Source organism: Drosophila kikkawai, chromosome 3R, assembly GCF_030179895.1.
Source record: "Drosophila kikkawai strain 14028-0561.14 chromosome 3R, DkikHiC1v2, whole genome shotgun sequence".
Taxonomy (NCBI): Eukaryota; Metazoa; Arthropoda; class Insecta; order Diptera; family Drosophilidae; genus Drosophila; species Drosophila kikkawai.
The window spans coordinates 11,197,861-11,225,499 of NC_091731.1; the positions used below are offsets into that span (position 1 = coordinate 11,197,861).

The following is a 27,639-nucleotide window of genomic DNA, read 5'->3' on the forward strand; positions in this document are numbered from 1 at the left end:
TTGCACACAGCCTGAAATGCAGAAAAATAATTATAAGTTTTCCGACTTAAGCCTTCCAATTTTATTGTCAAATGGTATATATATAGAGAAAGAGAGAGAGAGAGATTCAGGGATGGTTAGTGGGTGAGAGAGAGAGGCACAATAAGCGACCCTTATCAACGGTGCCAACCGAAACTGTGACATGCATTGTCATTGTCACAGGGGAGGTCTGTGAAAGGAGGATTTTGGAGCCGAGGCTGTGCCATATTTGCATTTTCCCTCTCTTTCCAGCCGGCATTAACTAGTAAGTTTGAAAATTACCAACGATAACTGTTATAACCGATATTTTGATGCGAATTTGTCAACACTGGTTGCCGTTAATTCAAAATGTTGCCGCCCCAAGAGAGAATACCGTTAGCAATATGCTCACAAAGCTCTCGCTTCCGGCTACAAAATTGCTCTGCGGTGCAAAGTAAAAGTCGTGATCCCACATCTTGGCTAAGGTCAGGCGCCTTTTTAATGCTAGCCAAAGTGAACGGATGCAATTACTCAACTGCTCTGACTCTGGCTGTAGCTCTGGCTCTGGCCTTTGTTGTAGTTTATGCTTGGGCCCAAGTCAATCAGCGTTGTTGCCAAACGAGCGCACAGGTGAATGCTCGCGAGTGGGAGCAAATGGCTGGCGGAGAGCTAGAGAGCGAAAGCTTTAAGAGCGGTTTCTTACCTGCTTAACCTGCTGCTCACGTCTGGCGATAGATGGAGAGAGAGCGGAGCAACGCGGAGTCCGCGCAAGATACTCGTAAACAGGCGGCGGACCAAACCGACTCCGTCAGTCTGCGAGGCCGCCCCGAGCGATCAACACCTGTGCGGATCTGAAAACCCAAATATAAATCTAAACCCACCAAGCAACCCACCGCGCAAACCCACCAATTAATCCACCAAAGGCTGCGTTTGTGCTACCACTTAGCGGACTCTTAGCGGGCTCTCCCATGCAAATGAAGTGAGTGAAAAGCGGCTGAGAAAGTGAAAAGTCGGGCGGAATGCAACTGCAGAAGGCGACCCTACCAGATGAGCCCATCCCCCAACATTCGAATTCAGAGCAGACCCATTGAGATTCCAAGCGCAGCACATGCCCATGCCGCTGGAACTGTTTTAGCCAAGAGCGAGGAACAGGGGAGCGAGTAGCAGGTTCGAGAGATCAGTGGAAGCCCAAACAAAACAAACCAACCAAAACAGTGAAGCGATTCCGAAAGCGGCAGCCAACATGAATCAAACGCAAGTGAATAATTTTCTCAAGTGCTTCCTGCAAATCGATGAGCCCGCCGGTCATTGGATATCGCGTCATGACGACGAGGAACACGATCACGACCACGATCACGACGATCATGACGAGGAGGAGGACGATGACAGCGGTGTGCTGGTGGCCAAGGTCACCGCCATGGTGGTTCTCTTCTGCGCCAGCACCATCTGCGGCTCCATTCCCTTTCTGCTGAACCGCTGCTACCGCTGGACGGAGAACCAGACGAACGCCCGGTCAGCGATTGTGGTCAAGTGCCTGCTCTACTTTGGCGGCGGTGTCCTGCTGGCCACCACATTTTTGCATCTACTGCCCGAGGTCCAGGAGGTCGTGGAAGAGCTACAGGAATGTGGCATCATTGGAGAACTTACCTTCCCACTGGCGGAGCTGCTCATGTGTTGCGGCTTCTTCCTTATGTACTTCATAGAGGAGGCCATGCACACGTACGTGCATCACCATCAAAAGGACGAGGCGGGAGCGGCCTTTGAGCGTGGCCACAGCATCCGGAATAGTCACCTGCTGAAGCCCACAGAGGCCACAGCGCCGCCAGCCAATCAAGTCACGGGTGCCGGTAGTGCCACCTCGGAGCTGGGAACACTTTCCGTGCAGAACCTCCTGCAAAACGATCTTGAGCAGCAGAAATTCGCCTCTAAGCCCCAGAGCCAGGCCAATGGTCATGCCCATGGTCATGCCCATGGACATGGACATGGACACGGACATAGTCATCTTCCTGTGATAGCAGACGATGCCTCCGCCGGAGACATGTTGGCCTCATCGCTGCGCGGACTCTTTATCGTGTCCGCTTTGTCGCTTCACGAACTCTTCGAGGGCATGGCCATCGGATTGGAGGGCTCCGCCAGCTCCGTGTGGTTCATGTTCGGAGCCGTTTCCGCCCACAAATTGGTGCTGGCCTTCTGCGTGGGCGTGGAACTCATCGTTGCCCGTACAAGGCTCACGCTAGCAGTGATCTACGTGCTGACCTTTGCTGTGGTCAGCCCCCTCGGCATAGGCATTGGCATCCTGATAAACCACGGCCAGGAGACCACTGGACCCAGCCTGGTTTCGGCCATCTTGCAGGGCTTTGCCTGCGGCACGCTCATATACGTGGTCTTCTTCGAGATCCTCTCGAAGAACAGGTCCGGTCTGCGCGCCTATCTGGCCCTCTTTGTTGGCTTCCTCGTCATGTTCGGCCTACAGCAGCTAAGTGAGTATTCCTTTTCTTTTAACATGAATTCTGAGATATTTAGAATTAGAGTTTTGGGTAGTTTTGAATAGCTAAAGGAAGGTAATAAGAATTCGACGAGAATTCTTTAAATAACATATTTAAGTTATTTATTTTCCTAATTAAAACAAATGAATATTTAAGTCTCTAACTCATAAACATGGATGCTAATATACAATATTTTTCATTATTTATATACATAACTAAATCTTCGATCAAATTGTTTTCTTAATTTGAAAATTCATAAAAATGATTTATTAAATATTTGCATCTTCTAATCAAGTTGTTGTTTACTATTTTTCCGTAAAATTGATGAGACATTTTTAATTACTAATATTTTTGCCGTTAATTAAAGTTTATGTCCATGAAAAAATGCATGTAAATTAAGCGGTTTTAACTAAGGGCTCATAAAATTGTTTACTAAATGTCAGAACCGACTACACAGTTCAGATAAATTATCTAATTATAATGTAAGGAAATGTAAGGAAAGGCATAACCTGACTAGAATTAGAAAAGTAGGCTTAAGTAACTCAACAGTGGGTGTTTTCTTATCCGATTAGACAACTGTTGCTTTCATATTTAGGGGTAATTAGTGACCGTCGCCGGACTGTCAGATGAGATTCTTCAACCGGAATTCGATTCGGGTGAATTGGGAACAGGTTCTACAGTGGCTGATCCGCTGGACACTGCGTGGTTGGCCTTGTAACAGACCTTGCTGCGGTTTATTTCGCAAGCGAGTCTGTCTGTCTGTGTACCTAGCAAACAGGTGGAGCAAAAATCCCGTGCCTGCCATGAAGTCATCTCTTGCCGAGATCGGGGTAGCCCCCGGCGCGAAAAAGCACCGGCAGATTAGACACTCAGATCCATCAAAACATGGGGCACAAGCTCACGAATATGTGGTTACACCACCCGCATGTGATTACCAGGAATTGGGAGTCGGATAGTGAATATATAGGCTCGATAAGGCGGGACAAAGCGATCGTAAATCATCGCATAGATTCGGGGTGATTGAAACACGCTCGATGGAACCCACTTCCTGAGGCACTCGTACCGAAGGGCTTGGCAATTGAAAATATGTGGAAATGGGGTCTATCAGAGATTACGATTGGCATACTTTTCAGCTTAGATTCGATTTATAAGCCAAGTACTACTCAAGATTGTGACTAACTCGTGTGCCTTCTCTTCTCTTTTACAGCTTCCGGTGGCGGACACGGCCACAGTCATAGTCACAGCAGCTGCTCGGCCCATACGGACGACCACCATGAGACTGAGACCAGGTCTGGCTCGGACCACGTCCATGATCACGAGCACGACCATGATCATGCCCACCCGCCGCCTAACCACAACCATGCCGAAGAACTGGCCGCCGTCCATAACTACGAGCAGCAGCTGCAGCTCCTGCGACAGGTGACCCAGAAACTGTTGGAAGCACACCCCAAGAAGGACGTCTAGACTTTAAGCTGCAAAGCAGAATTTTGATCTAATTTATATTGTAATATATGTATTTATCTAGAAATAAAGCCTAAGATTAGTTAAAGTAACATTTCAACACGTGTATCCTTGGAATTTCTTGCATTTTTAACATTCCCAAGTTATAGTTTTCATTGATAGTTGCCCTTGAAACTTCAATTTGTGTAGCGGAATTTCAAAGTCATTTTCTTTAAAAGAAAACACTAATTCTTTTTAGCAAGGTTATCTGACTTCCGAAGCTATAGTATATCGAAGCCTTCTCCTTATCCTCGACGAGATCTTTGTGTTTTATTTAAAAAACTCTATTGATATAAAGACGATAGGCAAGTGGCAAGTATGTATTTACATAGTTTATATATGTGGTCTATATAAGGCTAGCTTCGTAATATCGACTTTACAATTTTCTGAGTTTTTTAACATCCCCGTTATATTTTATCTAGAAACTACGGTTATGTGTGTTTAGCGGAATTTCAGTCATTTTTTTTTAAAGAAAACACTAATTCTTTGTAATCAAGGCTATCTTACCTCCGAAACTATTGTATATCGAAGTCTTCTCCTTGTCCTCGACGAGATCTTTGTGTTATATTTGAAAAACTCAGTTTATTGATATAAAGGCGATATTCAGAGGTAAGTATAAGTAAGTACCTATATGTATCTGTACATATGGACTATAAATGGCTAGGTGGTAATTGGGGTTTCCCCAATAGCAATTGCCTTTGCCACTCTTTGTGTGGTTTCTGGACAACGTATTGCACACAAAGAGGAATATTGCTCAACGGAGATATTATTATATATTATATATATATTATTCTTTAATGAAATTTACCTTTATTTTGACTGATTTACCTAAAATGGCACCATAAACCTATTGTTAAAAGGGGCAATATCTTTATTATTTTTCACATCAGCAGTTAATTTCTTTATAGCTCTAATTAATTCGTGATTATTAACGAACAAATAAACAGAAAGACACAAGGTGTCAATATTTTTCTCGAGTCTTCTTTGTCATAACAAATAAAACAAACAATTTTAGGTATTACCAATAACAAAAAAAATTATGGTTGACACTTTGAGAACAAATCAACATAACTAACTAGGGCATACAAAATATTTCGAATGCAATATTAAACTTAATAAAATTCTATTACGTTTTGTGGTTAAGATAAAGTCAGACTTTTTCTCACTTAAAAATCACCTTGTGTCATGGGTAAAAAGTCCCAATATTGAACTATAAATAATATATTTCATAAAAATAAAAAAATAACTTTTTCCTACTGAAAAATCCCCTTGTATTTGTCATGAGTAAAATTCCCAATATTGAAATGTATAAAATGTATTTTATACACTTTGTTACTGGCCATTATTTCTTTTAAATTTTGTTAACAAGAATGAAGAAATTATTAATAAATATTATCGTTATGAGGTGACATAAGACAGGAGAATTTTTATCTTCATATGGAATCTAAAATAACCAAATATTCATATCAAGTTCTTTAAATCATTTACCATTAAAGTATAAACTTAGATGGCTTCTACAAATGTGAAGAAAGTGAAGGGCATTTCTAACTTCGTTTAGTGCCAAAACAGTAATAATTGTTTTCACGAAGTCATGTACATATGCTAGAAATGCCTGCTATAAAGCGAAATACGTGCCTGGGCATAAAGTTCCCCACATCAGATTATTGCAACCCAGGCCCCGTTTGCGGTACAGCGGCTATATTCTCGACATTGTGAAATTTCAGCACGATATCTCTCGTTGGCAGAGTGCGAATCGTAAAGTGGCTGACTGAAATAGATGGTCGAGGAGGCCTTGTTGCCGAGGCCTGTTCAGTGTTCATCATGTGATCGGCTTGTTATTGTCGCCCCAGCCCACAACAAATACAATTTCAAGCTGATAACTTTGTTGCTTGCGTAAATTTTTAACACGATATCTCCGCAAAATGCCCGCAGACCGGTTTTGACATCGGCTGGCTTGCTCTTGCTCTCCGGACCGGACTGCTATCTCTCCGTGTTGTGATAACTGAGATAAGCGCATGTTCTCCGCCGGAGCCAAACTGGCAGCCATCTGCCCTGGTTCCCGGTCCCCATCCCCGGTCCCCGACTGCACCGGAAATTAGCGCCTCAAGTGTCAAGTGTGAATTGGCAGGCGGCAACCATACCTGACAGCAGATCAAAACAGCTTCGTGGCTTAATTAGCGCACTCTGGTGATCTTATTGACATCTCCTAATGATGATGAAGTCGATGATGCTGAGTGACGCCTCTGTTTCCAACGCATGCCGTACTCGGAACTTCCCTCTTATCGCTCGCACGCTCGCTCTCCCAGCCAGATGTTATCGCAGCTATCTCAGCGGAGTGCACACACCTTAAAAGTATTGCAAAATTATTGCCCAATGAGCTTAACGGCAAGCGGAACAGTTAATCTCTAATGTTCTTGCCTGATAGGCAATGCCTATATTATCATTTGAACCCATGCTCTTGAACCAAATACACCCAGAGAGAGTGTTTGCAATAAATCATAAAACCCCGATTGGTATGCGATAGTTAAGATCGGGGAAACAAAGAAATAATTCTTTTATGTTTCAATTGGGTACTCTGATAACCGGTAGTTCGTATACGTAATTTCCGAATTTGTATTTTTAACTAAATATCAAATAAAACGAATTTGATTTGTTTCTTAGTGGTCCCCACCAGTGGTGCACTTGGGTGTTAAAAAAGGGGGTATTTCATAAGGAAACGACTGGGGTTATCTTGAAATTATTACATTTTTATAGGGATTCTCCTTCCAAAATAATACGGAGAAATAACTAATTTATGTCTTAATTGGGCACTCTGATAATCGTTAGTTTGTACGCGTAATTTCTGAAGTTGTACTTTTAACTAAATATTAAAAAAACAGATCGGAATTAATTCTTAATGGTTTCTAAAAGGGGTATTAAAAAGGGAGATTTCATAAGAAAATGTGTAGTTATCTTGAATTTATTATTAACATTTTATGTGAATTCTCCTTCCAACATAATAATGATATTGAGATATGCACAAATATTCATTATTATATTCATATGTAAAAACAGAAGATCTACAAAGAATCGGGTTGACCTCAGCCTGAAAGTATGTAATATATTTTTCACCATATTTAAATAAATAAAAGCCACAAAGGATATTCTCTAAAATAATATAGTGACATGATGAGGAAATAAAACAAATTATGAAGGATGATAGTTACTTTTCAACTGCCGCAACTCAGTAGCTCATATATTACCCCATAAATCTTGTTTAGCTGTAATTGTCTTTCAACTTGGGCATTCCCTAAAATGTATGTAAAAAAACTAAACAACTTAATAAATCATGAAGTTGTGATAAAAGTTTATTATTTGCAACTGTTTTTACGTTTTGACTTTTAATACATTTGAGTTTATATATTCATTTTCAGAGTTAATGGTACGACATTATTAACGTGGCCGATACAATATTTTTGTTTATTGCTCGTTTGCAAGCGGGTTTGCTACCTAACGTCTTGGGGTATTTTAGGCTTGGGCGGGGCTGGGGGATCTCTTAGCAACTGTAACGTATCTAGTACGGCATAAATATGGTTTAGTTCTCTAATAAATACACAGTGACAACAAATTGTTATGCATGCTTTGCGTTTGTTCCTTTAGCAATGAGAATGGCCAATAAATACAATTTCACTTGGATTGGCTACAATTAATCGAATTCTTTGCTAGATTTATACTCAACTAATTTAACTTTTAACCAATTTCGCTAAATAATTTATTTAGTTTCCGTAGCATTCTGTACTGGCTGCTGCTGGGTTTAGCTTATCAATTTATGTACAAATTAGGTGACCTACGAGCTAATTAATTAAAATGTGTGGCGGTTACTATAATGTATAAATATTGCAAGCCAAATAATTGAACTTCACACACACACAGTTTGGTTACAAGAGTCTAAACGTAAGTAGATAATAGATTAAAACACAGTCTTATTTATGTATGAAGAAATCCAATTGGGACAAATCAAGTAGCAGGGACTGGGGCTAGAGCTGGAGCAGGCAAGCAAGGTACGCATAGGATATGTATGTGGAGAGTTCCCTTCCTGCGGCATCATCTTTAGGCCGCTGCTGCGGGACTCACTGAGTGCGTGGGCAAGAATCTCGGCGTCTGCTGCTGGTGGGGCTGCTGCTTCCAGGGACGCCGCTTCAGGTGCGTCTGCTGCGAGCCAGTCAATCTGCAAGAGTGTGAACGAGTTAGACCCATCACTTGGAGTTCAGTTGCTCTTGTACTTTGCTTACCTGTTGTACTTGGACAGCTTGCGTCGCTTCATTGCCGGCAGCCCTTCCATGTCCAGTCGTGGTCCCACGAAGGCGTAGTTACCCACGCTTCCCGAGAGGGGAGCTGAAACGGAGGAAAGAGAACAGGAAACAGCTCAAGTCACACATCAACTGGGTGGCAGGTGAAGAGAGGCTTACAGTGCTTGCGCTTGTTGTTGCGATGCACCTGATTGATGGCACTGGGCAGCTGCGGGGCACTGGTTCCGCTATCCAACTGGGCCTGGTGTCGCCGGATGCTGCAGCTGCGGCCTCTACAGCCCTTAAGCTGATCCAGCGCATCGTGCATGTGGGCTCTCTCCCCGGGCGTCAAGCCGGCAGCACGATTTGTGGTCTCAAAGCGATCTGAGAAAAAGTACGAATATTTATTCAATATTTATTCAGACTTTAAGCCTTGTCTAACTTACCTATCGTCAGGTTGTAAAAGGTGATTAGGCCCGTGGTGAACTCGCAGTAGAGATAGTTGTGGGTGGCATTGATGGTCCTTAGGCAGGAGTAGGTGTTGTTGTTGGCGTTCATGCAGAAGCAGAAGGGACTGTCGTTCCACAGCGGGGCCGTGCGCCAGTGCTGGTTGTCATGCGAGAAGCAGTTCATCTTCTCCGACAGGCACTCTTTCTCCAGGCGAGCCTTCTTGATGCGCTTGCGCTCCTTCTTGCGCTGCCGCTCCTCCTTCAGTTTCCTACGCGCCTCGCGGGCCATTTCCTTGGAATCCGCATAGCTGAAACATATGAGAATATGGCCTATTAATTTTGCACCTGCAGGGGAAGTAGAAACACTTACCTCTCGCCCACATCCGGCTCGCAATAGCACTCTGCCCGCGGAGAAAAACGAGGCGTCTGAGGCTCCAATGAATCCAGCAGGCCAGCGTTGCCATAGCCCCGGTAGATCTCCTTCTGGCCAACACCGACATTCGGCTTTGCCGTGCTGCTGCTGATCTCTGTGAAGTAGCTCATATTGAACTCCGGCCCGGCTCCACCATCAACCACGTTCTCCTCGTTTCGCCGGCGGTTCTCCTGCCTTCTGCCGGATGATCCCGCCTGCTTGTTGCTCTCCCGCAGCTGCTTCTTCATCTCCTTCAGCTTGCCGATCTTGTCCTTCAGCACCTTGATCAGCATGTCGATCTGCATGCGAGAGGTGCGCCACGTCTTCTCGTCGTCGTATATTACGTTCGAGCAGTTTACCTTGCCCGAGGTGGCGTCCACAAAGCAGCGATGACCTTCGGTCTTAGGGAACTTCTCGCCCCGACTGTTGGGATAAGAGCTGGAGTTGGTCAGCAGTCCGGGACCGTGCAGCTCGTGCTCGTTGAACTTATGCTCCAGGGTCTCCAGCGTGGACTGTATCTGCTGGATGACCTGGGCGATCATCTCGTTGCTATTCGCAGACAACTCCCGCTTAGTGCGGTGCGAGTGCTCGGTGAGCATATCGACCGCCTGGTGGAGGTCCAGCAACTCTTCCATCTCGTAGGGCAGCTCTGTGTGGAACAATTCGCGCTTGTTACGCCGCCTGGTGTGGCCACCGTGATGGGTGCGCTTGTTGACGCGATGTAATCCTGCGGATGGCGCTCGAATCTTGGTGTAGACCACCCCGTCGGAGGTGAAACAGGCACAGTTGCGTTGATACTGCTTCCGGGGCATGGCAGCCAGCTGATGCTCTAACTGGAGCTGAGTTGGATTGGGAATGATTAATGGAACTCATAAATAAAATGTATGGTAATGATGCTTACATGGAACTTGCACTTGTGCTTGCGCCAACGTCCATCCTCGTTAACACACTTCCACTTCTGTCCAGGCAGGCAGTTCTTTAGCAGGGCAGGATCCGAGCACTCTGAATTCAGGCGCATCATCTTGGTTATGTAGGGAGCTAGGGGAAGATCATTGTCCTGCGGCTGAGGGAACTCCTGATCGTCCAGCTCCTCGTCGGCCTCCTCAATGGCCGCGTCCTCGAGATCTTCCTCTTCCAGGGCCGCGGCAGAGCTGTCCATGGCTCCGTCTACATCGTCCTCTTCGTTGTCTGTGTCCACATCCTCCTCGCCATCCTCAAACTGCTGGGTGGTGGAGCTCAGCAAGGTGGCAGCAGTGCTGCTGCTGCTGCTGCTTCTGCTTGAGACCGTGGTTGTGCTCTCTGTTCCAGAGTCCAGGAAATCCTCCAGCAGCGAACTGTTGACCAACTTCATGCTGCGTCGTTCGGCCTGTAGCCGTGCCCTAGACTCGGCTATCTGCTCTGCAGTTTCCCTCCGGCCGGAACTTTCGATGAGGAAGCTGTCGGGCCAGTTGTCCCGCACAGCGCGGTTCCTGCTCAGCAGTAAGGGCATGATGCTCCTGCCGTCCATGTGCTGCGGCGTGGGCACTCCACCCATGTCCAGGAAAGTGGGAGCCAGGTCTACATTCAGCACAATCTCATTGACCCTGAGGAATAGGACTTCTTTTAGTCAAACCATCGAGAAAAGTTCAAGCCACTTACACTTTAGAGGCCTGAATGCCGGGACCTCGGATGAGGAACGGCACCCGCACGTCGAACTCGAAGGGGAAGCTCTTGCCCTTGATCAGGCCAAACTGTCCCAGGTGGTAACCGTGATCCGAGGTGTACACAATATACGTGTTGTCCAGCTCCCCGAGATCCTTCAGTTCGTTGTAGACCCGCTCCACGGCCACATCCACGCTCTGGAGCGTCTGCAGTCGCTTGGTCATCAGCAGATTAGTGAAGCGCTTGTGCACAGGTTGCATGGGCTCGGTGACCCGCAGGATCCACTGCTTGTCTGGATTCGGAGCATGATCGTAGGATGGAGTGCTGAAGGTAACGGAAAGAATAATCAATATTCAATTCAGAAAGTAGGTATACTCACTGGTGGGTGGTCACATTGAAGAACAAATGACTGTACTGGGGCGCCGAATCCTCTGGACCGTGGGGAGCCGGAAAGCTCATTGTGAGGAGGACGGGCTTGCGCTGGTTCTGCTGCTTGGAGGAGCGCAGAAAGGCGATGGAATCATTGGCAATGAGATCCGGATAATAGTCCTTGGCGTAGTCGAAGCCATGCTTGATCTTCTGACCGTTGAGGTTGATACTATAGTTGTAGTACTTCGAGTTCATGATCAGGCCGCCCCACTCCCGCCAGCCGGGCGGGATGTAGGAGCCATTGTACTTGTTCAGGTACTTGCCGAAGTAGCCAGTCCGGTAGCCGGCATTCGACAAATACGTGGCGTAGGAACGCGTCTCGTGCGTGGCCTGCCACTGGGGACTGGAGCAGTTGTCATTGTTGGTGAACACCTGGTGGTTATGCACGTACATCCCAGTAAGCAGTGAGGAGCGCGCCGGGCAGCACATGGGCGTGGTAGTATACGCGTGCCGGAACTCGGCGCCGCCGTCCCTTAATAAGCGCAGGGTGCGCGGCATAAAGTTCAGCGAGCCTAGCTCCACGTCCTGGTCGTCGGTGAGGATCAGGATAATGTTCGGTCGGCGCTCACGGGCGGCATTGGAGTCACGTGAAAAGCGCTTGGCCGCGTGACTGCGCTGGTGGTGCTGCCGGTGGTGCTGTGCTCCAGCTCCGGTTCCCTGCTCCCTGCCGAGGACGTGCAGCACAAAGAGGAGCAGAATCAGGCTGCTAATGGCCAGGCGCAGGCTGGAGGGCTGCATCATCATCATTGCTTTGGGGGTAACTACTACAGCTAGGATTTAAGACCAAAGTCGCCCTCAAAGAGCGCTCGAAACGCAGAGAAATAGCATTTTGTGTTTTGCTGGCCTGGAAAAGAAAAATATGGAGTTAAAGCGTTAAAGGTGGCTCGTATTTATTTTTAAAGACTGTAAATGATTTTCCCTTTAACTCAAGCATCTTCTTGGACCTGATTTCGGCTGCAGCTGCCTGTTTTGCAGCTGCTGCTTTGCCTGCCTCCAAATTTCATGCACCAGTTGACCTCGACGGTGCCTCGACTCGAGTGCCCTTGCCACCAAATATTTGCCAAGACAGCTTGGCCAAAAGCTAAATCAGAGCGATGCACATTTTGTCCACTTATCAGCAAATGCCGGCGACTGTCAGCCAAGCTCTTAGACCCAGTCCCGAGTCCGCCCCCGTCAAGTGTATTTGCGTCCTTGCTGAAATTTATGTGCCACTTGCCGTTAAGTGAACACTGCACAAGCAGTGGCTTTCCCTTATCCTGCGGCGGATCCACGTAAATTTCCTTGTGCAGCTTATGCCCTCGCCTGGCATTGAGCTGCCAGCCACCCACGCAACCTGCATTTCCTGCGGCGGGACACAGTAATAAAGGGGCGGAACAGGGAGGTTTACGGCTTACTGCGGCCCGTTTAAGTGTGATTTATGTGGTCGCAATGCCGCTGTTTGTTGCATTGTAATTGCCAGGTAACAGTCAGTTCTGGCCACTTCTTCGAGAAGTTTGTTCGAGAGTCGAACACCATGGAAGCTCCACTGGGTCGCGACCTTCTGCATACGGCAGGGCACTTGACGATTCGACTTGGGCTTGATGAAGTGTGTTCAGCGATTCGGCACGCCGAGAAGAATTATCGCGGGGCGCTCGGCTCCACTCACTAATTATTGCTCTTTGCGTAAGTCTCACATTTCGAGGCTGAAACTCAAAGATCTCGCCGAATGTCGCCGATCTCTGAGCTTCCCATAGAAGCGAACTCACCCAGTGGCCGCTCTCTGCGCTGTTCAAAAAGTTAAAGTACGAGAAGGTGACTTCTCGGAGCTCTTTTTCAAAACACGAAGTATCTTTAAACTCTTAAATTCATAGAGTAGTTGCTCTTAAAACCCACAGTTGCCCAGCCCATTCTGCAATCCCTCAGTTCAGCTGTTGCATAATCAGAAAGAGTACTTCCTGCCAAAAGTTTTTGGAGTGGAGTTCGAATTTGACATGCCCAAACGGAGGCCAAATTGTATTTAAATATGCAGAACAAATAATGCAAAAACAGAAAAAAGAAACGGGCCACTGCAGGTTGCAACAGAAATATCTTATAGCTGGAGATGCCCAACATCCGGCGGTGGGCCAAGACGAATAGGCGGGCATCCCACTAGATGGATGGACGGATGGGAGCCAACTCAATAGGCCACTTGAGCTCGGCACAATAGAGATTGCCGCCCACCAATGGCAAATGCAATATTTCGCCAGGCATTTTATTTATTTATGCTCAATTATGCTGCATTCCTTTTCTTTTCCTCCAATACCAATCGCAATCGAAATAGAAATGCCAACTTGAGCAGAGCAAAGCCGGCTGAAGTGGGTGCTCCATTGGCGGAGCAGCTGGAGGCCCTCAGCCACTTGACTAGCGAAACTTCCTTGTTTCCCCCAAGGCTGATTTTGGCCCGTTTCGATAGACGGGCCCGGACTGGGAACGGGTTTGGGCCCAGCATGACCCAACAGTCGCCGCCGGCCCTAAAAGGAAAACATGTTTGTGGCCAAACAGACCAAACAAAGCCGGCTGAAGGGAGCCTGGATCCCGGGTGCCTCTTTTTGTGCGGCACCTTCCTGTCGCCTGCTGACAGACGTCACGCATGCGCAGACGGCACTGGCAGCAGAAGGAACAGGAGGAGGAAGGAGCAGGCGACGGCGGCTATCCCGACCTGGACCACAGTGAACGTGTTCCCGACTTGGCAACATCGGGCAAACTTGTCTTACCAAACTCAGCTGCGGCAGCCGCACAGATTGGCGGCTTGGGGTGAGGATGAAAGCCAACACGATTTCCTGATTCATTCATGAATTTCATGACTTTTGTTTTGTGTCCTTCTCCTTCCTGCATTCCCCAATTCTCTCTCTGGTTCCCAGTGGTCCGATCCCAGGCAATTCCATCTTCTGACGACCAAAAGTCGTGCTTGTTGCTAGGCGATCGTAAAATTTTATTACAGAAATTTTCTTGAAGGAAGAAGCCTTTTGGTTTTTGCGAAGTTTCAAAGTTAGTTATGGTTTCGCTTTTTATGAGTGGATAAAAAAAAACAGATGAATTCTCTTTATAAATTAAAACCCAAAAACAAGTTATTTGAGAAAATCAGTTGGCCATGAAAATCCTTTAAACTAGTGGCAATTGTGAAAATATTTCATAGTAAATAAGTTCGTTTTTGGAAATATCCAGGAATAACTGGCTCAGATTTTCACGTAAGAAATAACTTTGTTAAATAAACCAAAAATAAACCAGCTGCTGATACGTAAGTTGGTATAATTAAACACCTCTACTATATTTAATATATATTAAAACCACTCTTATTTACAATTTCTTTAGGAGAAAAGATGAATTTAAAGAGTACTATAGTTCGGAACTTTTTCGTTTTCCATCCCAATAAGAACGAAGAGGAATGCAAACTTTGCCGGAACTGTTTCAAGGGATCCTACACAACGAATATGGAGAGACATTTGCTGCAGTGTCATGAGGCAGCTTACCAGAGCGAAATGGAAAAGAGTATAGAATCTAAGCTCGCCGAAGAGAAAATGAAATTTGAAATAAATATTTCCCGGCGTGAAATGAAAGAGGTCTACCAGCAGATCGTCACCCAGCTGCCGTCTGAAATTTTGAAATCGGCTCCATTTAAGACATTGAGTGAACAAATCTTGGCCGGATTAGAAATGAAACCTAAAGATGTCTTTAATGTACAAAAACCATAAATACCAGACTTATAAAGTCTGCGCTTATTTTATTTAAAGGTTGATTTTATATATATTTTCCTAAAATAAAAATGATGAATTATTAAACAAAAGATTATGCAATTGGTAAACTGATCCTTGCTCTCCATTTTATTCTGCAATCGCTGTTCAGACTTGGTTGACTCTGCAAATTTGATGCATATAGGGTTTATATTTATATAGCTTACGACGTGACAATCCAACTGCATATCAAATAAGGCGATCTGCCTTATCCAGTGGACAAAGTGATTACACAGCAAATAGACTTGGACACGGAACAGAAGTCAGGCCAGGAGGAAAACCTGAAAGGGAAAGCTCTGGCCTGGCTCTGGAAAGACGGCTTACCAGATAGGACAGATAGAGGCAGGCACTCAATTAAGTGTAAATACGTATTTCAATTAGTCTGCTCGAGAGTGCAGGCTTCCGAGATTTATGAATATGCAAATAGAGCGATGTCGGCTAATCCGACAGTTGCCAGGCATCCAGATGATAAATTCCGCCTTATCAGCACTGCATCGCATTGGCAGGAGGAACTCGGTGCTGCTCATTAGCGGACATGTCGACGGCTCCAAGTGGATTAGAGCTGCAAAGAGTGGAGGGATGGGGAACGGGAGGAGCTGCTGCTGCTGCAGTCTGCAGATCGCAACGGATCTGGAGCAAAGTCTGCGTAGGCTGCCAAGTCCAACTTTGCGCTTAATTATGCAATTAACAAGGCAGCCAGCCGGCTAGGGATTGGGTCTGACATGTGACCAGTTGATGGCTTCGCCGAGTCAATTTAACGCTCAACTAACTATTTAAAAGCCATCCCGTGGCGAATGCAACTCCCACTCCCAAGCCCACTCGCATGAGAGTGCCACATCTTCATTGCTGGCTCTGCTGCCTTTCCAGTTCGATTTATGCATATTTAATGGGACCCCAGCTCTAGCTCCAGCAACGGCCCCAGTCTCAATCCCAAAACCGACACCGACACCGAAACCAAAACCGAGACGCCTCCAGTATTTCCAGAGCGGGAAAGCATGTGGCAAGTGTCAAGCGGGCGGGCAGTGACAGGGGTCGACTTGTGGCAAGCCAATTTGCGTTCGGCTCACTCAACTCACAAAACCCCGAACATGTTGTGACAGTTTGTAATGGACTTGAAATATTTAAGTTCACTTTGGAGCTTCAGCCACCCCTCCACCCGATCCCAACACCTGCAAAAGTTTACCAGGTTAACGGATTATGAAAGATGAATCAAGGGGAATCGAGGTTTTATGATTTAACTTAGCCACATTAAAGTGCTTCTTGAATCTGTTTGACAAAGTCGTAAGCCGACGAGTTATGAGAAAATCTATAAACACGCATTTGATACATTAATATATAGGCATCGTTTCGAGGGCGGAATGAGCGATATTCGACAATGTGAACGACTTGGCGACACGTTCACGTTCCGAAATCACTCAGACGCGACAAGTGCTGGACGAGGCCAAAGGAAGCCGCAGAAAATAAACAAAAGTCTGGTGGGCAGAGCGGGGAGTGGGTTGAGTACGATTTGTTAATGGAAATAAAACGCCAAATGTCGTGAGTGAATGAGTGTGGCGTAGCGGAACACATATTCAAAAGTCGCCCCAATAAATTTCAATGGCAACAAATTGTTCGTGAAACGGTTGCCAATAAATCTTGCGGTTTTTTGCGAGTTCGTTGTATTTTGTCAGAATTATAACACAGGGAGAGTGACCAGTGAGATTCACGTTTAGCTCAATTTATGGCCGATTTTCCGGAGGCCAACGCCCTGGGATCGGCCCGTGACTTTTGGTTTAAAGTGTCCGCGCCACATTGCCAAATGAATATTTATTCGTTTTTAATAAAGCCAAGTATGCCGAATTCGCTTATGACTGCAGTTATTTTGTAATCACGTCGATGGCAATTTGTTTTACACAGATTTCAGTAATTTATTTTGCAGCTGCTGCTGCTGCTGGCGAAAAAACAAGAATTTTAGCAATTAACTCAATTACAAGTTGTGGCCCGAACAACTCGTATAGCGTAGCCAAAGGTTAAAAGTGAGGGTCTAGTGGGTATCCTGCAATTGCTCTATTAGGGCTGTCACACAAACTGCGATATTATTTATAAAAAGCCAGGTCGGACCGTAAGAACTTCTATTATACTCGTACATATTTGCTGTTGTTGTGGCATAAACAATTCAAATCCAATTGTGACCCACTTAGCCAGCCGGCAAAAAGTGTCCTCCACTCCACACTCGCAAAAAGGAAAAGGAGCCCTGAGTTGTTGCTTGGGATTTGCATATTTCTTTTGCTGACTACAGAAGTTCTGCTTAATGTGTATAATTTTTTCCTGGAAATCGATTCAAACTGCCTCTGTGGGTATTTCTGTGCCCAATTGAACTTTCTTATCGCTATATTTGTACACTTGAAAGACCCTTATCAGTTCATAGACCCAGGTACAACTAAGACCCCCCAAAAACTATGGCGCATTGAGTGCTGGCTGCTACTTGGCTATTTCAATTTGGTCGAATTTAACAAGAAATAAAATGTCTTAGGCTTCCCAGTTCCCAGCTCCCATTATTGCAGCTCAGCTTTCAGCGCCGGGCGTCAAACGGAAGCCGCATTAGTTGGAAGTTGGAACTGGGAAGGTGCTCTAACCCACGATACAGCGTTTATAATGGATCAGATCAGGTTGTCTGGCCTCCGGGGCAAGGCAACCGCTTTCAGGCAGCGGGTAGTGGATTCAATTTCGTCAGAATTCACCAGGTTGCTGAGGAAGGGCTCAGCCTGAATGGGGAAATCAAGTTCATCATTGTACACTCTTCTTTGAATCAAACGATCATATTAGTTAATCAAAATAAATTCAGTCATAAATAAACACATAAATTTATGATTTAGACGAAACTGTGTTCAAACAAAATACACTTAATTAGTGTGGGAATATGGAGAATAGTTTTATTAAGCTCTCAATTTCGCTATAAAGATAGTTTAAAGCCATTAACCTTGTCTTGTTAGTTCCATGCTACTTATATGCAGTAAAATGTTTATTATCCTCCCACATTTTTCATTTCAGATTTCGGCAAAGTTCATATATCTTAAAATGCATTCTGAAAGTTTGCCAAATATAAAAAGCAAATTAATGTAACCTTGCCATATGTCAGATGCGCCTGGTTGCCAGGAATTACACTATAGAATTTATTTATTATTTTACCCGGGCATCGTAAAAATTCATAATTTTGTAATTAACCAAATTATTACAAACGATATGGCAAAATGTATTTTTTTTTTTTTGTTGGCCCGACTTGCTAGCAAATTTTCTTTTCATTTATCGCACTTTTAGAGTGCATTTTCCGTCAGTCAAAATGTGGGGCTGCAAGGAAAGTGTCTTTGTGAAATTGATGTGGACCTATTAAGACACGCAAATGTCAACATACATTTTTGCGACTGTCAGGAATTGTGACAGGCAAAAGAGGCGAAGCCAAAATGTACTTATATATAGTACGAATTTTAAAAATAGAGGACACAATTGAACTTTGCGGTGAACTTATTTGCAGGTAAGTTTATATATAGACCCACAGCCCGTAATCTCCTATTCGCCGCAAGGAATCCGCACGCCGAAATAGCTCAGTTGGGAGAGCGTTAGACTGAAGATCTAAAGGTCCCCGGTTCAATCCCGGGTTTCGGCACATATCTTTTTAATAACTTTTTTTAAGTACTTTTTTCAATAATTTTTTAATCTTAGTTTATGTTTGTTAACTTTTTCGATTTGCTTTACTAAATATTACTATAATTTTGGTATATTTTTTAAGAAACGTTAAAGACTCTCATTATCAGTTGCTTGATGCCTTTTTTTTAAAATTTATTAATTAATAATATTTTAATAACTTCAGCAGCCGAAATAGCTCAGTTGGGAGAGCGTTAGACTGAAGATCTAAAGGTCCCCGGTTCAATCCCGGGTTTCGGCATTAATTTTTTTAGTGCCGCTTGTATTTATTTTGTAATAATAAACTTCAGATCGATTATATCAGACAGATTAGTATCTTTTTCACCCTTTTAAAATTCTTAAGGATTAAAAGAAGCCCTTGAAAATGTTTCCGTGGTGTAGTGGTTATCACATCCGCCTAACACGCGGAAGGCCCCCGGTTCAATCCCGGGCGGAAACAAATTTAGTCCTAAATCCATTGTTAATGGATTTTTTTATTTAGTAAACTTAAGCTCAATCTTAAATAAATAAAGGTAATTTTTGTATGACCCCGACACTAGTGTCATTTTTCACCTTAGTTTCTTAAATTTTGTAGAAGTTTCTTAGTTTCTCAAATGTTGTAGTAGTTTCCATATTCACCCTACCCAAAAAGAAGTCAAAAGTATCAGTAGCAGGATGCCGACTTCCCCGTCCTGGCGTACTCGGCTCCACTGGAAGCGGACGCTGCTACTTTCGCTGAAGTGCGTCTACCTCCTGATGGTGACAACATTAAGCAGGAAGAGCGCGGCGATGGCCGTGAAGAGCAGCCTGTCCCACAAGCATCGAAGGGGTTTACCGGGGTGGGCTGTAGGAGCAGCAGCACTCACTTGATTTCTGAATGTCCCATTTGGCGGAAATAAACGACAGTTGAGGAATGTCTGTGCACGCTGTCTTAATATGCTTTTATTGGCCAAGATATTCGCGTCGGCTGTCGGCCAGAGTAATTAGACTCCATTAGTGGCCTGCCAGACGTCGCCGCGCTTGTCCCGAAGGCAGCATCACCGCAGAAACCCATGCAATGAGCCCATGTGCCATTTGCGCCATGTGCCCGTCTCCAGATCTATCTCAATCTGCAGCCATGCCCATATCCATGGCCACATGTTGGCGCTCATAATTTTTACGCCATTAGACAACTTTGTGCATAAACTCATTAAAATGTACTCGAGTCTCTCGAAACGAAATGGAGATGGCACTGCTGCTGATGTGGCTGGTTCTGGAGCTGGAGCTGGAGCCGCTATGGCATCGCACTTGGCTAATTTGTCGAGCGGCGTCAAATGACAAGGAACAGGCAGCAGCAGCGGCAGTCTCCCGCTTCACACATCGCACTCTTCATCCTCCCCAGAACCCATAGACATGTGGCGCGATTTGACAGTTTGAGGCGCTACAAGATAGATTGGCTCGCAAAGATGCTGGGGCCTTTGGATCGGTTGGATGAAGTCGAGTCGAGCAGCGGTTGGAGGGCAGTGAAGTGGAGTGGATGGAAATGGCAGTGTCAGTGCAGACATTACGCAATTTGAGACAACTCAAGCAAACACTCGAGTGTGGCCCGCCGCCGGGATGATTATGATTGCGAGCCCGATGAGTTTGTTGCCGCTGATGCTGCCATAACATAATGCAGACGCTAGACAGGCGCTCTGGACTCGTCACACACCACTTGGCTACGTCAAGAGAAGGCTTCTTCATTACCCATACCCTCCTCAACCTTTGGCCCATAGATAGTTGGGTCTGTAAACAAGGCTATTTAAAACACTTTCTTTTTGAAAAAAATTTCTAGGTCTTGGCTACCTCAAAAGCGTGTCAAATACTTTAAGACTGATAGCACACATTTAAATACTATTCCTTGCTTTGTAATTATACTTAAGGAATAATTAAAGATAACAAAATAAATCTATTTTTGTTCTGCCCCGCCTGTTTGGTCACCCGAAAAAGTCCCCAATATGACTGATCATGATTCACAGCCAAGGCCAAGCGGCCAATTGACTCGAATCTATGGGAATCGCGAAGACACTTGTATCTATAAACTGATTATAGTGTCATTACTTATCAGCTAGATATCAGTATCGCTAAGTTCAGACCACATTTTTTTCCGATTTCCAATTTAAATGCGATTGCGGGCCGCGGCTGGGGCCCCAGTAACGAACGAACTACCGAACGAAACCCTTTGACTTACTGGAAATGAGCGGATTTCAGGGCTCTAACATGAGTGCAGGTCCCCTTCCTGTAAAGGAGACAATCTACATTAGCACTGCGCCTCCACCGGAACCTGCGAGACCGACACCTGTTAACGTGACCGTTACCAAGAATGGCTACTGGGCCAGAACTAACAGACAGTCAGCGACGTCTAGCGCGGGTGAGCAAATTGGAAACTTCCAGGGATGGAGCTCGTGACTTGACTAATCGATCTATATATATTCTCTGCAACAGTTTTCTTTTTCCTTGTCTATGGCGGCATGGACTTTGCCGCCAGCTTGGGCTGGGATCCAACCTTCAATGTGCTCTTGTCCACCGAGTTCTCCTATTCCTGGTTTATTGGCGTGATAATAGGAGCACTGGCAGCTATGGCCACCATGGCATTTATGCCCAAGCAGGTCTACTATGTGAGTGATTCAAAGTTATATTATATTCTAGATTTAATAAGTAATATGTTCTCCTTTAAAATCCCAGGTTTTTGGAGGTCTAATGCAGCTTACTGGTTCCATTATTTTTACTGCTGCGCCGGGCGACTACTCGTGCTGCCTGGCGGCCCGCTACGTGGCTGGTGTTGGTATCGGCCTGATCACCGTCCCGTTCATTATCCACAACGCAGAGGTGGCGGCCACCAACCAGCGCGGCGTTACCTCAGGACTTGAGCAATGTGGCCTGGCCATGGGTATAGCCGCCCAGGTGGTGTATACTACGGAGTGGCTCACCCTTAACGATAGCAACTCGAACTTGATACACGGAATTCTCGGAATTATCTTCTCCTTGCTGGGCCTAGCAATGAGTGGTATGGCCATGGAGTCACCGGTCTTCTTTCTGCAGCGCAATCAGGAGCAGAAGGCGCGCAGCTGCCAACTGCAGCTCGTGGGCCACAATACCGGAGCCGCCAACAAGTACTTTGAGGAGGCCCGGATCTACGTGGTGGAGAGCAGTAGCAGGAGCCTCGGCGAAGAGCTGGTCGCCTCCGCAATGCCCTTCGTCAAGCTGCTCTTATTCCGCTGCTGCGTCGCCTTCTCCTTTTCCCTGCCGCTGACCAGCTCTATTATATACAGCAGCCAATTGGTTGAGGGCATCTCCCTCCCCTGGGAGCTGTACGTGTGGGGTGTGCTCCGGCTGATCGGCACACTGGTTGCCCTCTTTTTCCTGGACACGATCGGCCGCAAGGCTGTGTCGCTCGTCGGTCTGCTCTGCATGGCCGGACTGATGCTCGGCATGGCGGGTCTGTACAACGACTTGTTGAGCTTTTATTCTATGGCCCAGATATGCAACATTGGGATGGCCTTCCAGGCCTTTGCCGGACTCTTCATCTGCAGCTCCTCAGTCTACCTGGGTGAGGCCTTTCCTCTGCGGCTAAAGCCCTACCTCGTTGGACTGATCGTGATCGTGGAGCAGGTGATCCACGTTATCGTGATTGCATGCATTGGCTCTGAAGTAGGAGTCAACTTCTTCGCGTACTTCCTGTCCGTGGGCATTATCATGCTCCTGTGCGTTATCTTCTTCGCCGTCTCCATGCCGGAAACGAAGAGAATGACACTGCGGGAGGCCGGCCACAAGTTCCAGAAGTGGTACGATGTGACTATATATTAGGCTTGAGAATCTGGAAAAAACACTCATACCAACTTGTTTCATATTTATGTTTGCTTTTTGAAAATAAAACTAGTTTGTAAATGAATTTTTAAACATTACCAGAAAAGAGTTTGTTTTTATTATATAAGGAAAATTATTTAACATTGTCAATATGTCAACGATATTGAACTTAAAGATGACTAGACACCCATAAAGAACACATTTTATCGGGTCTTTTTGAGGCTTACTTTCACTGGCGATACTTCCATAAGGGAAACTTTATCTAAAGCTTATGACATATTGAACTAATCTCCCAATAGGTTTATATTACTTAGACCTCGATTGGTTCTTTTGGCTTGTACAGTTGTCCCTTGTCCATCAAAAAGAACGGACCGATCGAAGTTAACTGCACTGAAAAGTATGACAATCACTTATATTACTCGTGGTCCTGAGGACGATCAACAAAATAACTTTAACATCAAGGATTTTCAAGGAGAATATATTCGCAAAGCTCAGCCAACAATGCAAAATGTAAATTTACCCATGAGCAATCCGGTTTCCAGTCGCCATTTCAACAAGCAACTCAATGTGGCCTCTGCAGGTGTGTCAAGAGAACTACTTCTATCTATTTCTTAGGAGGAAATATCATTTTCTATTATCCTTTCTTCCCGCAGTGTTCTTTCTGTTTGTCTATGGAGGCATGGACCTGGCCCACAGTGCGGGCTGGAATCAGACCCTGAACACGACGGCCTCCCAGCAGTTCAAGTGCAGTTGGTTTATCGGAGTTCTCGGTGGTTCCATGCTCTCGTCGCTGCTCATGAGCTTCCTGCCCAAGTTGCCCTTCTATGTAAATCATATCTATACTGTATATATAGAGTTATAGAGATAATCTTATTTTCCACATATTCTTCAAGATCCTTGGAGGACTTATGCAGCTCACTGGCGCCATTATCTTCACCTGTGCTCCCTTCGATTACGGACTGCTCCTGGCTGCCCGCTACGTGGCTGGAGCGGGAATCGGCCTAATCACTGTCCCGTTCCTCATTCACAGCGCTGAGGTGGCGGCGGATAAATATCGCGGAGTTAGTGGGGCAATGGAGCAGTGTGGTCTGGCCCTGGGCATCGCCATTCAGGTGATCTACGACACTCAGTGGGTGGATGACAAGGAGGCGTCCGTCAACGAGGTCCACGGAATCATTGGCATCGTATTTTCCCTGTTGGGTCTGGGCATGACAGCCCTCTCGATCGAGTCGCCCATCTTCCACTTGCGCCGCAAGCAGGAGGGGAAGGCCCGCGAATGCCATGAGAAACTCTTGGGAAGCTTCAATCCCTTTGTCGACCAGGCCTTTGAGGAAGCCAGACTTTACGTTGCAGAGAGTCGGGAGAGGACCTTCTTGCAGGAACTAGTCTCCTCCGTGCTGCCCTTCATCAAGATGCTCTTCTACCGTGGCTTCGTTGCCTTCTCCTTCTCCCTGCCCCTGTCCGCGTCCCTCATCTCGAGTGCCAAGCTTACCGAGGGCCAAATTTCCTGCTGGCCAGTCACCGTGTGGGGTCTGGTACGTCTCCTCGGCGCTCTCGTCGCCCAGGGATTCCTCGACAAGGTGGGGAGGAAGCTTTTCTCGCTGATAGGACTGCTCTGTATGTCCATCCTGATGCTGTGCATGGCTGTGTCTTACGACGACCCTGCCAACATCTTGGTCACCTTCTATATGTACCAAGTGTGGAGGCTGGGCGTTGCCTTTCAGGCCTTTGCCGGGGTCTTCGTTTGCAGCTCGTCGGTCTATCTGGGCGAGGCCTTCCCCCTGCGCTTCAAGCCCTTCCTCGTTGGCTATATTGTGGGCTTTGAGCAGACGATTCATATCCTCAACATAGTGGGGTACAACAAGGGTTCCGTGGACTTCTTCTACCGCTATTACTTGACTGTGGGAATCATCCTTATGCTGGGCGTGATATTCTTTGCTGTTGTCATGCCGGAGACGAAGAAACTCACCCTCCGGGAGGCTGGCAGGCGGTTCCAGCGACTATTAAATATACGGTTTTTTTAAGTAAACTACCATTGTTGGCGAAATAAATGAATTAATAACAAACTATTTCTGAAAAGCAAATGAACTATTAATTAATGTACAGTACAAATTCCAGTTCTCCTACAGAGATAACGATTATCTATGACCCCGAATCGGTTATCTGTGACATTTGTTAATCGAATTAATTATTTGGGATTGATAAGAGTTTTCCAACTATTGACAGAACGTCATAGGATGGTAGAGAGGCTTTCCCTCAGTCGCTGGGGGTATACCCCGATTTAGTAGAAAACGATGGCTCACGCTGAACTTTGTACTCCTGAATCCGATCAATTTTAGTAAGTTGGACAGAACACCTCCTGAGGAGAGAGTGAGTAACTCGGTTGCCCCCATGGCCCTCAAATGTTTCTGCAACTAATCACGGGCTTACTCCGAATGAATCACGGCGGCAGGCAGCGGGCGTCGGGCCTACCGTAAATCGGGGAACGCGAGTATCTACCAGCTGATAAAACATTTGTGTATATCAATTATCTGCTGGCTAGATATCAATTATGCTGATAGCTACCACTTACGCAGCCACATTTTATAAAAGCCCGCCCAGTCCGCCAGTAGCTACCAAAACGAACGAATCGAATCGCACGCGCTCCTTAGAAGTGGAATCGAATTTAACTCGCCTTCAGGTTACATAAGTTGGACAACTACCATGACGACTACGTATGTCACCACGGGCCAGGTGCCCGTCCAGCAGACCACCTTCATTACAACGGGTCCCCAGCAAATCCAGACTACGTACATCACCACGGGTCGACCACAGCCACCGCCGCCTCCGACCACCACGGTGGTGGTCACCGCACCCACCACTGGACGCTGGGCGACTGGCGCCCAAACCCAGTCCGGAACAGCTGGTAAGATTAGCGGAACCTTGCAGAGGACATGCGGTTCTATAGATATTGGGAATTCTCTTAGTTGAAATTAATTAAAAATATTTGTTTTCTGAACATTTTTAAATGTAATGAGAGTGGGTTTTTAGAAGTATGTAAGAAAGAGATTCTACAAATTGATGACAAACCATTTTCTTGAGAATTCCTGAACACCTGATAAGAATAATATCATATTATTTAAAAGCTCTCTTTGTTGTACTATCTATGACAATCGCGATAATAAATAAAAGCAGATATTTGAAAGGGGTATTTAAGAAATAAATAAAAACTACTAGAAAATAACTAGGTTTCATAAAATACTACATATTAACATAAATTAAAGAACTGTAATAGTTCAGATTCGGGGTAAAATGTTTGTTCTTCCTAACAGGATTCGAAAGAATCGCCTTTTAGTGCTGATACATATGATGTATAGGGTCGAAAATGGCTCTTTCACTGATTTACAAACTTCTGAGTAAAATTATAATATATAACAATAATGAATAGCATAAGGCTATTTAAAATCCCAAAGCCTAGACCTTCCCCATTGCTCCAACAATACTTATTCAATCCCTTGTTTCTCCCTTAGCCTGTTTCCTTTTTGTATACGCTGGCATGGACATGGCCCAGAGTCTGGGCTGGAGCTCTCTGTTCACAACCACCACTCTTGAGTTTCAGTACAGTTGGTTTATTGGCGTCATTATCGGAGCTGTGGTCTCCGCCGTAACCTCATCCTTTCTACCCAAAATGGTCTTCTATGTTAGTATTTATACATAGAAAATATTACTTCCAGAAATTCCCTGAACTAACTAACCTCCGCCTTTACAGGGTCTCGGTGGAGTGATGAACCTGATCGACGCCATTATTTTTGTGAGCGCTCCCTACGAGTATGAGTCCATATTGGCTGCCCGTTATGTAGGCGGAGTGGGCATTGGCCTTATCACCGTACCCTTCCTTATCCACAGCGCCGAGATTTCATCGAGCAGCAATCGTGGCTCCTGCAGTGCAATGGAGCAGTACGGTCTCGCCCTGGGCGTCGCTATTCAGGTAATCTATGACTCACAGTGGACACAGAGCCTGGACATGACCATCAATCGGGTGCACGGCATCTTTGGCATTGTCTTTACGGCGGTGGCTTTGGGCAGCTTGGCGGTCTCGACGGAGTCGCCGATCTTCTACATCCGCCAGAACCAGGAGCAGAAGGCGCGGGCCAGCCTGAAGCGACTGATGGCCGGCTACTGGACGCAGGAGAACGGCGAGCGGGCCTACAACGAAGCGAAACTGTACGTGGTGGAGGGCAGCAGTCAGGGAGTGGGCGAGCAGCTGGGCGAGTCTCTGATGCCGTTCATCAAGCTGCTGCTCTTCCGTTGCTTTGTCGCCTTCTCCTTTTCGTTACCGCTCTCCTTGTCCATGCTGAGCAGTACCTACGAGGTGGAGAACACCACCATCGCCTGGCCTCCGGTTATATTCGGTATCCTTCGCCTCATCGGAGCCCTAATCACCATTGGATTACTCGACCCGGTGGGCAGGAAGTTCGTCTCGCTGCTTGGACTCATGTGCATGGCCGGACTGATGCTTGGCATGGCTGGAGTTTACGGAGACTACTCGAACATCGCCGACCCTTACTATATGTGGCAGGTGTGCCGCCTGGGCATGGCCTTCCAGTTCTTCGCCGGACTCTTCATCTGCAGCAGCTCAGTTTATCTGGGAGAGGCCTTCCCCATGCGCGTTAAGCCCTTCCTGATTGGCCTGATCGTGTGTCTGGAGCAGGTTATTCACATTATCGTCATCGTTTCATTCAATTTGGGCGCCAACTACTTCTATGGTTACTTCGTTGCCGTGGGCATTATCCTGGTGGTGGGTCTGGTGACCTTTGCGGTCGTTATGCCTGAGACCCGCGGCATGACGCTGCGCCAGGCGGGCGAGCGCTTCCGACGGGTTCACGATGTGATGGCTTACTAATTTCCTTATATTTCTAATATTTGTAATCGCTGGTACTTGCATTTGTTTAGTAAACTATTGCCTTCTGCGAATAACTCTGCTACTGTCTTTTATGCAAATTAATTAAAATATATTTAATCTAAGGGAATTTACCCGAAAAAGTATTTTCCTAAATTCACAGAAAAAGTAATTAAAGGCAACCTGTGTATTGATTTACGATTCTTATTCTTAAAGGCAGCTGCGCCTCTTGAGAATCTACTGTGTAGTCTACATTGGCCATTTGTCTTCTGGATCAGTTTTATTTCATACAAAAAAAATAAAAAGGAAAAAGTGCAAAAATCAAAAATATACTGTACACAAAG

General features: G+C 45.9%; 5 protein-coding genes, 1 long non-coding RNA gene and 3 other non-coding genes across 10 annotated transcripts in view; 8 read left to right on the forward strand and 1 right to left on the reverse strand.

The window, feature by feature from the left end:
* Nucleotides 1-800: 800 nt before the first annotated feature.
* Zip89B (Zinc/iron regulated transporter-related protein 89B) lies at nt 801-4,036 on the forward strand. The gene is made up of 2 exons (XM_017162112.2): nt 801-2,477; nt 3,691-4,036. Exons 1-2 carry the CDS (start codon nt 1,241-1,243, stop codon nt 3,945-3,947), a joined length of 1,494 nt encoding a protein of 497 aa, XP_017017601.1. The 5' UTR covers nt 801-1,240; the 3' UTR covers nt 3,948-4,036.
* A 3,269-nt stretch (nt 4,037-7,305) lies between these two features.
* The window catches only part of Sulf1 (Extracellular sulfatase Sulf1), a 29,947-nt gene continuing 9,613 nt past the window's right edge, over nt 7,306-27,639 (reverse strand). Inside the window, exons 1-9 of one of the 2 annotated variants that reach the window (XM_070286398.1) lie at nt 13,915-14,149; nt 11,133-12,026; nt 10,751-11,077; nt 10,014-10,695; nt 9,071-9,951; nt 8,698-9,008; nt 8,432-8,635; nt 8,255-8,357; nt 7,306-8,190 (exon numbers count right to left, since the gene is read on the reverse strand). In XM_070286398.1, coding sequence (XP_070142499.1) covers nt 8,073-8,190; nt 8,255-8,357; nt 8,432-8,635; nt 8,698-9,008; nt 9,071-9,951; nt 10,014-10,695; nt 10,751-11,077; nt 11,133-11,929 — 3,423 coding nt within the window. In that variant the 5' untranslated portion in view covers nt 11,930-12,026; nt 13,915-14,149 and the 3' untranslated portion in view covers nt 7,306-8,072. Of the gene's footprint in view, nt 8,191-8,254; nt 8,358-8,431; nt 8,636-8,697; nt 9,009-9,070; nt 9,952-10,013; nt 10,696-10,750; nt 11,078-11,132; nt 12,027-13,914; nt 14,150-27,639 lie in introns of those variants that run through there. The other variant, XM_017162009.3, reaches the window with a different exon arrangement.
* On the forward strand, nt 14,198-16,209 carry LOC138928765 (uncharacterized). Its single transcript, XR_011445107.1, has 2 exons — nt 14,198-14,438; nt 14,513-16,209. It is a non-coding gene; the product is annotated as an uncharacterized lncRNA (long non-coding RNA).
* Nucleotides 18,502-18,574, forward strand: TRNAF-GAA (transfer RNA phenylalanine (anticodon GAA)). The gene has a single exon. It is a non-coding gene; the product is annotated as a tRNA-Phe (tRNA).
* On the forward strand, nt 18,781-18,853 carry TRNAF-GAA (transfer RNA phenylalanine (anticodon GAA)). Its single transcript has one exon. It is a non-coding gene; the product is annotated as a tRNA-Phe (tRNA).
* Nucleotides 18,979-19,051, forward strand: TRNAV-AAC (transfer RNA valine (anticodon AAC)). The gene has a single exon. It is a non-coding gene; the product is annotated as a tRNA-Val (tRNA).
* LOC108071251 (glucose transporter GlcP) lies at nt 20,762-22,501 on the forward strand. Its single transcript, XM_017161937.3, has 3 exons — nt 20,762-20,980; nt 21,055-21,227; nt 21,295-22,501. The coding sequence occupies exons 1-3, from the start codon at nt 20,806-20,808 to the stop codon at nt 22,414-22,416; spliced, it is 1,470 nt and encodes a 489-aa protein (XP_017017426.2). The 5' UTR covers nt 20,762-20,805; the 3' UTR covers nt 22,417-22,501.
* Nucleotides 22,651-24,485, forward strand: LOC108071305 (uncharacterized). The gene is made up of 3 exons (XM_017162012.3): nt 22,651-22,996; nt 23,070-23,242; nt 23,310-24,485. The coding sequence occupies exons 1-3, from the start codon at nt 22,816-22,818 to the stop codon at nt 24,438-24,440; spliced, it is 1,485 nt and encodes a 494-aa protein (XP_017017501.1). The 5' UTR covers nt 22,651-22,815; the 3' UTR covers nt 24,441-24,485.
* LOC108071304 (uncharacterized) lies at nt 25,007-27,429 on the forward strand. Its single transcript, XM_017162011.3, has 3 exons — nt 25,007-25,321; nt 25,926-26,095; nt 26,165-27,429. The coding sequence occupies exons 1-3, from the start codon at nt 25,120-25,122 to the stop codon at nt 27,296-27,298; spliced, it is 1,506 nt and encodes a 501-aa protein (XP_017017500.1). The 5' UTR covers nt 25,007-25,119; the 3' UTR covers nt 27,299-27,429.

What these genes read in the sequence shown, in the direction of transcription:
- LOC108071304 (XM_017162011.3), top strand. Translation starts at nt 25,120, where the DNA reads ATGACGACTACGTATGTCACCACGGGCCAGGTGCCCGTCCAGCAGACC. An exon ending in AACCCAGTCCGGAACAGCTG is followed by an intron (nt 25,322 to 25,925) that starts GTAAGATTAGCG and finishes TTTCTCCCTTAG; the next exon opens with CCTGTTTCCTTTTTGTATAC. An exon ending in TACCCAAAATGGTCTTCTAT is followed by an intron (nt 26,096 to 26,164) that starts GTTAGTATTTAT and finishes CCGCCTTTACAG; the next exon opens with GGTCTCGGTGGAGTGATGAA.
- LOC108071251 (XM_017161937.3), top strand. Translation starts at nt 20,806, where the DNA reads ATGAGCGGATTTCAGGGCTCTAACATGAGTGCAGGTCCCCTTCCTGTA. An exon ending in GTCAGCGACGTCTAGCGCGG is followed by an intron (nt 20,981 to 21,054) that starts GTGAGCAAATTG and finishes TCTCTGCAACAG; the next exon opens with TTTTCTTTTTCCTTGTCTAT. An exon ending in TGCCCAAGCAGGTCTACTAT is followed by an intron (nt 21,228 to 21,294) that starts GTGAGTGATTCA and finishes TTAAAATCCCAG; the next exon opens with GTTTTTGGAGGTCTAATGCA.
- LOC108071305 (XM_017162012.3), top strand. Translation starts at nt 22,816, where the DNA reads ATGACAATCACTTATATTACTCGTGGTCCTGAGGACGATCAACAAAAT. An exon ending in ACTCAATGTGGCCTCTGCAG is followed by an intron (nt 22,997 to 23,069) that starts GTGTGTCAAGAG and finishes TTCTTCCCGCAG; the next exon opens with TGTTCTTTCTGTTTGTCTAT. An exon ending in TGCCCAAGTTGCCCTTCTAT is followed by an intron (nt 23,243 to 23,309) that starts GTAAATCATATC and finishes ATATTCTTCAAG; the next exon opens with ATCCTTGGAGGACTTATGCA.
- Zip89B (XM_017162112.2), top strand. Translation starts at nt 1,241, where the DNA reads ATGAATCAAACGCAAGTGAATAATTTTCTCAAGTGCTTCCTGCAAATC. An exon ending in GTTCGGCCTACAGCAGCTAA is followed by an intron (nt 2,478 to 3,690) that starts GTGAGTATTCCT and finishes TCTCTTTTACAG; the next exon opens with CTTCCGGTGGCGGACACGGC.